Source organism: Rhyacophila brunnea, unplaced genomic scaffold (assembly GCF_057557595.1).
Source record: "Rhyacophila brunnea isolate RB1 unplaced genomic scaffold, BYU_Rbru_1.0 scaffold_16, whole genome shotgun sequence".
Lineage (NCBI taxonomy): Eukaryota > Metazoa > Arthropoda > Insecta > Trichoptera > Rhyacophilidae > Rhyacophila > Rhyacophila brunnea.
Genome location: NW_028232816.1, coordinates 4,487,323 through 4,499,801, shown reverse-complemented (window position 1 = coordinate 4,499,801; position 12,479 = coordinate 4,487,323). Strand labels below are relative to the sequence as shown.

The 12,479-nt window shown below is 31.0% G+C and overlaps 1 protein-coding gene across 3 annotated transcripts in view; it reads left to right on the top strand.

Moving 5' to 3' along the window:
- Positions 1-3,982, top strand: part of LOC147074235 (uncharacterized) — a 93,800-nt gene extending 89,818 nt beyond the window's left edge. For all 3 annotated transcript variants that reach the window (XM_085944051.1, XM_085944050.1, XM_085944049.1), the window contains exon 9: positions 2,080-3,982. In XM_085944051.1, the coding sequence (XP_085800177.1) occupies positions 2,080-2,147 (68 nt within the window). In that variant the 3' untranslated portion in view covers positions 2,148-3,982. The remainder of the gene's footprint in view (positions 1-2,079) is intronic.
- Positions 3,983-12,479: the final 8,497 nt, after the last annotated feature.

Here is a 12,479-nt window from a genome sequence, read left to right as displayed (position 1 = left end):
CTAATTTCCCAAGTGGAACTTCTTTAATGGTCTTAATTGTCAATTCTTGGTGGGAAGACATTGTATAAATCTATAAATTAAAATAAAACACATTATGTCGTACTTATTCCACATAATTTAATAATAATCAGGACCAGTTTCCGCTTTGATGGGCCATCGTTTGCTAATATAAGATATATTCAATATTACACGGACAATTTTTCAAAAATAAATCAATTTAATTTACCTTCATTTTTACAAATAATCAGTATAATCATTTTTAGGAAGGTACTGATACCAAAAAACACAATAAATGCTTAAATACTCCATCAATAATCCTGTAATCGACAGAGTTAGGAAGAAAAGAACTCGTACATAAAAATATTTGTAACTTTAAATGAGATGATAGAGGAATACTAGACCAAGATGTACAGCAGTGAAAAAAGTACCGTTGCTTCTCTCTGCGTGGCTGGAAGGATAGAGGGTAGGTACTCAGTAGTCGGGAATTAGCCCTTGAGTGTTGACAGTCGTGTCTGAATCTAATTCGTCACCTTTTCACGCCAAAGTGTGTGTCCCCATGAAATATTGATAATTTACTAATATAATGTTACTTCAATCAATAGTTATGTCTTGTATGTCGTGTGAAAAGCGAAATATACTTAATATTTAATTTCTCCGAATCCGTAGCTTTAATTATAGTGAATCAAACCTTCCGATATAACCCCCCCCCCCCCAAAATCAGTACTTAAGATGCACAAAAAGAATATTTATATTTCAATAATTCAACAATAATAAAATAAATTATCGTCCTTATCTTCGATAAATAGTTTTGCCTTTAAAATTTGTTAGTATCCCGTACTATTGTTTATTTTGTATCAGTTGAAAATGTCCCATTAAAACAGACAAATCCGGTTCTGAATGTTATTAACCTTTTCTATGCCGCACGATATTACTATTTAATATGGCAGTATCTGACAGGCCGCAGATTTGTTGAATGTAGAGCGAAGCTCTTAGTACAATCGCTGTAATACGATAATTTGTCTCTTAGTATTTCATAATTATTCAAACAGATGTCACTGTGTGTTTAATTTTTAGGTTGTGCAAATTAATCGATAGTGGCTAGTAATTTGAGATTAAAGTCGGAAGAGATAACTTGCGAAATTTGTATGCATAGAACTGGTTAAACTATCTGGAAAAAGTACTACATATTATTGTGTTTTATTTTATTTAATTCATTAGCGGAATCTTTTTATTATTACTTGAATAAAACTAATAAAATACCTGCGTAATAATAGTCTCAATTATTTATGAAGAAACAGTTTTGTTAATGTATCTTTCTATAATCATGTTTCTAGTCAACTTCAGTCGAACTTGGTTATTACGAGGAAGATGGGACCGACTGTATTTGCTCGTTATAAGCATTACTCGTTATATCAGAGAATAGGTATTTTTAAATGAGCGGTCACATAACACAAAAAGTCGCAATTCAAACAAAAATAGAAGTAGAACATAAAAAATCTGAAAACCATCGTAAAAATCCCCGAAACAAGCATGGCATTCATAAACTACAAAAGAAGTCGTTTATTGTAATGAACGCTGGTAGGTGCCTACTGATTTTTTTACATGAAATTTCAACCATATGCGTAGATACTTTTTCAATGTTGTCGGCGAAAACACCAATTAGGTACTTAGACACTTAACTAGTATCATAAACGTAATCCGATCCCGACTGCATCGGTCTACGGTCGAATTTTATTGCTTAGGTTCGAAAATGTTTTTAAACGATCGACACATTAACAGTTTTAATAAAGTTTTTGATGATATTTTTGCTCGGTATATCCGATAAGTGTCTCGTTATAAAAGTGAATAAATGTATGGAGAAAATCATAAACTAAAATGTCAACGAACGTTTCCTCATTACATCCGAGATCTCGCTATGTCCGTGATCGTAATAACCGAGTTCGACTGTACGTTGATTATATTGTATTTTGAGTAATTTTTCATGCAAGTGTGTATTGAAGAACATGTTTTTATGTAAGTATTTTGAGCATTTTTTTTACGTGAGTATGCTTTATGATTTTTGTTATTTTAACTTTTCAGTTTCTCAAATCATTGCCAGAAGCGCCACCGGAAAGCCAAGCATCTTAAGTAGTTCCGGCAGTGGTTAGAAGAAGTTTTAGTGTTCGTTAAGTTCAGATGTAATCATCCATTTTGTTTTTAGCATTGATTGCTTCAATTATTAGTGTTACAATTTATTTATTTTGCATTACATTAATTACCCGACTATAACGATAAACAATTACATACATCCATTAATAATCGCTACTAATAAATGATTGTATTAAACGTGATAACTAGTTTACAAACAATCAAATCATCGTAAAATTTAAAAAATGTTGAATATAAGTTTATTTTTAAATAGAATTAAACACTGCTTTTCTGTCTATGTGATGCAATATTGTAAAAAAAGTCTTATTTTCGGGTATAAAATTTATGTTATAAATTTTTATCTTCACCATAATAGATTTAGATAATCGTGAGGTTACTGCCGAAAATTGGTAAGTCTCAAAATCATGTTATGGAGTAACTGCAATTTGAAAGTTTGACATGTCCTCTAAAATCAGGCATAATGTTAATTTCTTTGTGCTTTATATTGTGCATGTTCTGTATATTGGATGACGTTGAATTTTTTTTCTAACATACATATTTATATGTAGATACATAATCCGTTGTTAACTTTAAATACCTATATTATCGACTTTTGGCAGCAGCACCACGATATATAGTTTTTGTTTATCGATCGTGATTTATTTCATAGATATTTTATAGTGTTTAGTTAGTTAGTAGTCTATGTTATTGTAATGCAGTGATAATAATCTATTTCTTAGACATTGGAGAGCCATTGACAGTGTGATCTTCCAAAGCATGTTGAGTTGAAACAAGAATGCAAAATTACAATACTATTTTGTTAACGAGCTTAAAGACATTGACCTTTTCACTTTAATATTCACAGTAACTTCGCGAGCCTAATGCCTGGTCCACACCGGCAACAAGTCGCGCGACAACTCGTTAAATTTTACGTAAATTATCATAATTGCTTAAGAAATTTTACGATAATTATCATGCTTATCGTAAAATTTAACGAGTTGTCGCGCGAATGTTTTCGGTGTGGACCCGGCATAATACTACAAGGTTCTAAGTGTTCGTCCTTGAGAAAACAAACCCAACAAAGAAGTACTATTCTAAGATGACTCATTGTTACCTTTGTTTCGCCAAGGACAAACACTTAGAACCTTGTAGTTCTCCACTAGCGACTTGTTATTGACATGTAACTAATTAACTGCATTATGATAAATTGGACCTCATTTTGCAGTAATAAATCAACCAATATTTATCAAAAACACGTGTTTATAAATGATGTTTTCTATAAAGTATTTCTACAAAAATTAACAATGAAAAATTAACTTTCCATTTGTCCAGAGTTATTCATTTGTCAAAATAAAATCCATTATGTAGTTACCTATTTTGTAACCCGAAAATTAAAAACATTTTGAAATGATTTACATTCTGAGTTATAATGGGACAGTTAACCATGAATATACAGAGATGTGATTTCTTCTCATGCGCAAGCTCTGGCAAATGCTAATGTTTTTCTGTTATGATTGCCATTATAGACTGTACTTACTATTTAAGTATTTGCATCGCTTTCTCTCACTCGGCGTGGCGTCTCTACGACTATTTGTGAGGTTGCTGCCAAAAGTTGGTAAGTCTGGAAATCGTGTTATTGCAATTTGAAGTTTGACATTCCCTCTAAAATCAGGCGTAATGGTAATTTCTTTGAGCATTATGTGCATGTTCTATATATCGGATGATCTTGATTTTTTTCCTAGCATACGTATTTATATATAGACACATAATCCGTTGTAAACTCTAAATTATCATCATACCAACTTTTGGAGGCAACCCCACTTATCATGTTTAATGTCAAAACTATCAAACCTCACAGTAATCTGATATATTTATAGCGGTTCATAATTATTTAAGATTTCGCAAATAATTTCGTACTGTACATGGCAACATTTCATGGGCCACACATCTTAAATTTGGTTATAAACATGATGTGTTGGTTACATCTGACATCTTAAAGCAATTATGTAAGATTAATAAAAATATTTCTTGTTTTATTAATTCGTAATGAGGTTCAAATAATAGGTAATGAAGACACGATAATATGAGCTTTTTTTTAGGTTATAATAATATGTAGTATGTTGTTAACTGTTGATAAGTACTTTGCACAGTCATATTATTATCTATTATATATTTGCATGAACTTGTCTTTCTGCATTATGCAATTATAGATCGAGTGACATACCTATATAAATAAATGATATTTTCTAGTGACATCATTCAATTAAACAATATGTATTTAAACAAACAATTCGAGGGGTTACTGGCAAAAGTTGGTAAGTCTCGAAATCATGTTATGAGTATTTGCAATTTGAAGTTTGACATTCCCTCTAAATACAGGCATAATGTTAATTTTCTTGTGCTTTATGTGCATGTTCTATGTATCGGATGACCTTGAGTTGTTTTGCTAGCATACATAATTCGTTATTAACTCTAAGTAGGTACATATATTATCGACTTACCAACTTTTGGCAGATGTGATGTGTGTATCTTCTGTAAAGTTTGAAACTTTGAAGCTATACGTCACATGATCTATAAATACACAACGCAGTCAAATCTACAATCAGTTCCTTATAATTCAATTATCAGCTTACTCATTTAAAATATTGCATTTTCATTCACGTTTATATTTTATTTTTTATTGTGTGTTCATAGTGTTAAAATTATTTTATTTGAAAATGAGTTAATATTGTCTCAATTTAAGGGAAATATAATAAAAATATTACAAGCATAAATAGTGACCGAATTTCAAGACATGCGGCGGATAGATACATTTTACTGAAAAAATAACTTCGATATAAAACAACTAGAGGAAACTTGATTCCACTTTCTGTCAAAGTTGCGCGTGTAGACGCGTGATTATTTATCACATTCCACCTTAGGAAAAAGTGATTTCGCTAACCCTAAAATGTACAGTGATGATTTAAATACGATTTGATTTCAAGTACCCACCCTAGGAGTGTATCCACACTTTCATGGTCATGTCCTGTTATGTTAAAATATATAATTGGATTTTTTTAAATATTGTTTGAAAATACAATCTTGTAATGATGTAACGTTGACACCTCGTAATCGACAGTTAAAACGTTGTAAAAAATCTAGTAATCGAATTAAATGAAATCGAAAATACACTTTACCCTAAAAATCTAAACAATTATTTTTGCAATAAGCGTATAATCGTTTTTATTTAATTTCATTTAAGTACTTTTTTTTACAATGTTTTATGTCTTCTCTGTCAAAAATGTTAAATTGCAGGTATAAATTGTCAATATTAGACATCGGTATGTTAGGAAGTACAGTCAGACCTAATAATGGAAACTCAGTTGACTCGTTCCAAAACCCAAAAATATACATATAAAAATGATTAATACAATTTATTAGTTATTGTGCTGTACAACTTTCACTGTCACTAACGGAATCACTGCCATCTGTTAGCTAACTGGAATCTTTTTCTTTTGTGCGACTTTAACAAGGAACCTATCTAATGTCACTCGTTTTTGTCTCCTTTTGAGAATCTCTCAGCGAGAGAGAGAGAGATAAGAACCATCAGCTCAATTGTGCACACGTGACACTCAGCAGACAAAGCGTGTACGTACTAATTATACTAAAAGACGTCATTCAATTATTAAGTTAAAAAATTTGCTTGTCATTCAAAACACTCGCAGACAAACGTTTTAATCTATAGGCAATATTATTATTACGTTACTTGTAGACTCGAATTGGTAAAATACATTCTGTTGATTTTACTGTAACCTACTTGAAATCAAATCGTATTGCAGTTTGAAGTAATCGTATATAATAGTTAAAGACAATTAAGAAAAAGCCCTCAAAATCTTGTAAAACAGCTTAATAATTTTTTTAATGTATATAATAGTTATAATACAGTAATTTTTTTAAATAAACCGCGGAAATAATATAGTATACCTAAACATACACTCTAATAATCTAGATTTCACAGTTTACCAAAAAAATTATTAGTATTGTTCATAATACATCTAATTGTAAGTAAACTGATTAAAAATATAATTATCGCCAATAGCCAATGTTGTTATGAAAGAATGTAACTAATTATATTATTAATTATTAATAATATATACACATTGTATGGATATACGAATATTAATTTTTAAAATTCATGATGTATTTTTTTTCACAATTTTACAAAAACCGAATTTCACTAAGCATAAATGAACATTATTGTAAATGTTGTGAATGTTGTCATTAGCGTACATGTAATAATCAAAACTATCCAGACTTTAGGACAGCATAATGTCTTCAGTCTATCATTGTCACAGAGAAAATTATATTCAGTGGCACAGTGTAAAAATATGTTAATTAGTCTAAAACCATCAACTCGCTATTTTTCATTGAATTTTGATTTCCATAATACGTACTGTAAGTCCATTGATGTGTTTAAATTTACTTGAAGCACATTGAAAAAACACTCTTTCGCTTTTGTTTCTCGTCACAAACAAATTACATCGCAATATTATTTCATTGTTTTTGCTGTAATGAAAATTTAACAATAGTCACTTAAGATGTGGTTCCGCCTTTCAATAATCGATAAACTAATGTCAAGCAACTTTAAACACTAATCAATAAAAAAATGTCATAACGGCCAAATATAATTAAATTCGCAATATATTAAAAAATATATATTATGTATTTATATATATCAAAAATGACAACACTGACCAATAAAATGCATTGTTATCTGCTATGTGATAATAATAAGCCGTTTAAAGAATTATAGTCATTATATATGTAATAGGTATATCATTTAATTAAAATTGCTATCTTTCTAAATTTTTTGCTACATTTAGATATTATGTGATATATGTGTTGATTTATATACTAAACTTATATATTGCTCAGATAATAAATTTTGCTCATTATAAAGAAGAACTAACTATTCTATAATTAATATTCTATACATATGATAATATTTTGTGTCATAACCTCATCATTCCGTTGATACAAATAGGTTATTCCATCCAAATATTATAATAGATTGATAATTACGTTATCGTTAAATGAAACATTTTTAAGGTACTTTTAAAATAATGTAAGCTTATTGAAATATATATATTCATAATATAATAATATTCACACCCCAGAGTGATAACAAATTCATTAAAAAAATCAACGGTTTTAATTTAAAAAAAACATCTTTCCTTAAATGAGGTGAATTTACCAATATCTAAGTTGCAATGTTTCATTTTACACCAAGTTCTATAGCGACAGTAAATATTCTTTTATCTTAGCATATAAAGCTATTAGAAGCCATGACCACAAAGTCCCGCTTTGGTGGCTTTCAGACAACAACAAAAAACTCCTAACCTAACGTATATATTTTTATAAAATGAATATTATATTATCATCAATTAATACATCGGGTTACATACTGGCTCTGTGTCAAACTTCAGAACTCTGCAATTAATCTTCGGGACTTCATCTTTCATTCCAAAATATTAATAAACCACATTGGGAAAATAACGATGCGTTTCTAAAAACTATTTTTGATGGTCTTGGACTTTGTTGGATTTGCTTTTAATAGTTTCATATTACATAACTATATACCTTTCTTAAGTCATGTTTTAAAATATTTTGTGTGTGAATTACATGGTATTTTAAGTCATTGTTGAATCAGTGGTTTCATCAACGGCAGGTAATATTTTTACCGATTCCTTTTATTGAAAGTAAGTTGTATTTGATTGATTATGCATTTTTCATTTCACGCAGACCATAAACTTGTAAATATAAAATAAATTATGGTTTTTAATTTTTAACCCTTGTCAGATAATTTAGCTGTTAAAAATAATTGAATAAATCATTAGCTAGGTATTTATTATTGTCATGTATGTATTCATCACCAAATTATTTACACATTAATTTGCAGGAGAGTATTGCTTAATTTCATTAATTCTACATCATTTAATTCAGTCTTAATAGAAAATATTTTTGTTTTAAATAAAAAAACTTCTTGTTTATGATGAAGTGTTGTAACAAAATAAAAATATTTATAACCTCTTTTGAGCTGGCAATAATTTTATGTGGAATTTAATAAAAGTGTATTAAGCGTGAATCAAATTGAGGTGCATGTCGCCTACTGTCACGCTGTCGCGGCGACAAATTTAGTCTATGGTTTCGTCATTTTGCAGAATATTTTGAACCATCACCATCTCTGTAAATTCACTGAAGAATGACATTTATGAACAGTGCCTAACTATAATGTATTAGAAATTTGAATTATTATTAATTATTCATGCTACTTTCAATTAATTTTAACGGTTTCTACGTGTGCGTACTATAAAATACTTGCGGCATGTCATCCATAGATAATATTTTGAACAGAACCCGACCTGCAGACCATAGATAATAGACAACATTCTTATCGAAAATACATAGTGCCAACCGCTAAACACAAAAAAACGTGATTTTGACATGACAGTCGAAAAGTGTAGGTATGTAGAAGATGATAAAAACGTTCATTGAGTCATGCAGGTGTCGATCCAGTGCAGTTAAGAGTGAGGTGACCTCATTGTTTTTCTGGTGATTTCGGCAGATTTTGCCAACTGACAATGTTAGTTTAAAGGTTCAAAATGTGCTACGGGATGGGAGCTTCAGTCTGATAACATTTTAAACACCATGAAAAACGACATTACACACTTTTTTCCCGTGGCGGCAGCTTACTGTGATGTCACGTGATAGTCCACGACATGCACCTAAATTTGGTTCACGCTTTGCATTCAATAATAAAATATAATGTCAAATTTGTTCTTCGGCAAGCTTACCAGTATATTAATGAAATATTACTATATTTTTGTGTTTGTTCTTATATAAATTAATGCAAGTATTTTATAGTTTTATTTTAAACATAGAAGACAATATTTGTAAATATTAATATTTTTATTCAAATTATGTATAAAATCTTTTAAAATAATATTATATTCGCCAAATTTAGTGTGATCATAAAGTAGATGTTGGAAATAGTCATTTCTAAAAAAAACTATAAGAACAGAGGGGAGCTTTACGATGTGTCTGAAATTTTCTATGTTTTCTTTAGAAATTAGACATTTTTGAGAGAGTACATCATCAAACAAGTTACCCTTTTTTGTTGTTTTAAATCTCTATTAATATAATATCATTACTAATGTTTTTTAATTGTTAACATTCACCACCACAATATTGCAGTAAAACCTCGTTAACTAATCTTTTACAACTCCCAGGTGGAGCATATAGTCACCACTTCTATTCGATATTTCTGATGGTAACCCAAATGCTCAATATTTTTCTTGAAACTTTAATAATAGGAAAAATGAAAATCGTATCATTCGTGGTGTGATTAATTCATAGATCATACTGTCTCTATGGCAGTGACAAAGGTTACTTATAGCTTTGTCCACATGGGGCGCGTTCCAGCTACATGTGACCTCATTGAGTCGTCCACAAACACTCGCACTGTGACGACTGTCGAGGTACAGATGACCTCATTGAGGTGTCCATATTCACTTGCGGCGAGACACGCGCCATGTGGACAAGGTATATAGGATGGACATAAACGATAACAACAAATGAAAATAATAACAATACACACTTTAGACAGTGATCAATGCATTATAATATAAATGTGCGGTACACAGTAACACCTAGTTTCAAGTGGCAATTTATTCTTTCATATTCCACTACAATCGAAAATTGCAATGCTCAAATTATTTTAAAATATCATATTATATAAACCTGATCTTTCTTATTTGTCATGCCCACTAATCACATGTCTTTAGTCTTAAATGGCGATAGCCGAGTGGTAAAGTATCCGCTTGGTAAGTCTCTGACGGTCTCTCACTCTAAGGGTCTGACAAAAATTCACGTATTGGTTTTCAATATGTGTTTGAATCCAGAGCACGGACCTAATAGGTTGAACAAGAGGGTAATATCTATTTCTCGTAAAAAAAATAGTATGAAACCTCTTTGTTAGACGACCAAGATCCACACCGGATTGTAAAGCCAATTAACGATTACAGATCCAATAATTTCATAGTATTTATAGTTGTCACTAGTTCTAGCACAAATTCTAATTTCATTACTTGGAAATCAAATAAAAAATCTATTTGTATTATTGTTTATTATTGACAGTATGTAGTACACTGATGTCTACTCTATATGAGACCATTCTGAGAAGATTGAAGCATGTAAATTTCAGTTTAAATTGTCTTTTTTTTAAAACATGTAACAGCGAAATAACTAACTTTATCTATATGTTATCACAATTACTTTGTGACTCTTTAACTGCATTCATCTTAAATTGTATTATTGTATGCAGGTTTTACTGCTTATTGACAGGTGTTTCCATCAGTATCATTTACATCACTTAAAGGGATACTCGCTATGTTTGTTTGTAGAGAACTCTAGATAACAAATTTAATAATATAATGTCGACGATTATTCCGTTGTTATGGATCTACTGTACATTACTGTGTGAATGTTATTGCTGGCTAAATTATGAATATTCATTATTTAGTGTAAGTTTATTTAGAAGGCAATAAAATGATTTTAAAAGTTTTTCCTTTTTGACTTATTATTCAAAAATATTTTCCCTATACTCAATTCAATTTATATATTTTTTAACATATTGTGGACATTACAAATTATAAGCTTAAGACGTTCACGACATGACATGTAACATTATTTATTATAAAGAAGAAGAAAAAAGTAATCAAAGCGACAAAAATGAAAATATAAAAAGAGAACATAATAATATTAAATATACAAAACCAGTGAAAATACAATTATACATCTATAGAAGTTCAAAGAAGTACATCGAGTTTGCTAAGGAGGCCCTATTTTTAGAATTTATAAAATAGCATCCACCTAAACTCACCTCACGCAAGTGGAATATATCAACACCCGAAGCAATTTGGTTGAACATAGTTATCTCCCTCCCAATTGGCATTACCAGTAGCAGGTTGGTTCTGCACCTTGGGAGAATAAACAACTGATGCTCTCTATTTCTAAGATAGTTATCAGATACACACAGGTCAACACTGCCCAGAATGGCAGAGTTCTCATTTATACCTCGTATAAGTCGAAAAAAATATGTTGCGAAATAAAGATGTCTTCTAAATTGCAGACTGCAGTACGTAAGCATACCTAAGAAAAAGTCAGTTGGATAAAGCCACGGATAGTATCCATACAACATCAAGTAAAGGAGTCTCAAGAATTTCTTCTGAACTCTCTCGACCATAAGGCCATACTTCAACTGATGCAATGCCCAAACAACAGACCCACTCTCAGGCTTGCTACTGGAAGCAAGCATGCTGGTAGATCTCTCTCTGGTAAAAATTTCAGTAGATATGGTAATACTGGCGAATGTTTCGAATTGGTCTGTGGTGTCCTCTAGCAGTAATCGTATGTATCGCAATAATAATTAACTATTTAATATAGCTAGTTAATTATAATTTACTAACTACTGCTAGTGACACAAAGCGCAGGTACTTAGACTGTGAGTTTATTATTTAGGGGCAGCAAATTAAAGAAAGGATGCAATTAATTAATACAACTTTTGATTTGAGTGGATGTCGTGGAGATGACAAAATTGAACACATTATTTGAATATTTGAAGGTCAACACTGCCCAGAATGGCAGAGTTCTCATTTATACCTTCTATAAGTCGAAAAAAATACGTAGGTAGCTGAATAAAGATTTCTTCTAAATTACAGACTGCAGTATGTAAGCATGCCTAAGAGAAAGTCATTAGGATAAAGCCACGGATAGTATCCATACAACCTCAAGTAAAGGAGTCTCAAGAATTTCTTCTGAACCCTTTCCACCATAAGGCCATACTACAACTGATGCGGTGCCCAAACAATAGACCCACTCTCAAGTCTGCTTCGAACTAAAGAATTAAATAAAAGTTTTAATACCGTAACATCCGAAAAGACCCGGGAAGTACGCATGACGATGCCCAACATTTTAAGCGCTTTGTTACAAATGGTAACTATATGGCTTATAAATGTCAGTTTACTCTCAAACGTAATGCCAAGAAAGATAAGAAAGCTGCTATACAATACCTATAATATATACCAAATTATCAAATAATTTTATACAACAAAAGCATCATCATCAGCTGGGGTCGATCCACTGATGGATGAAGGCCTCCTGATAGCTCCCTCCATTTTCTTCGCTGCCATGTACCATCCACCAAACTTTATGAATTCATCTATCCAGCAGGTTTTAGGGCGTCCTGATGGTCATATCCCTTTGGGTACCACTGTATGACAGCATTTTTGTCCAGTGGTGGTCCATTCTCCCAA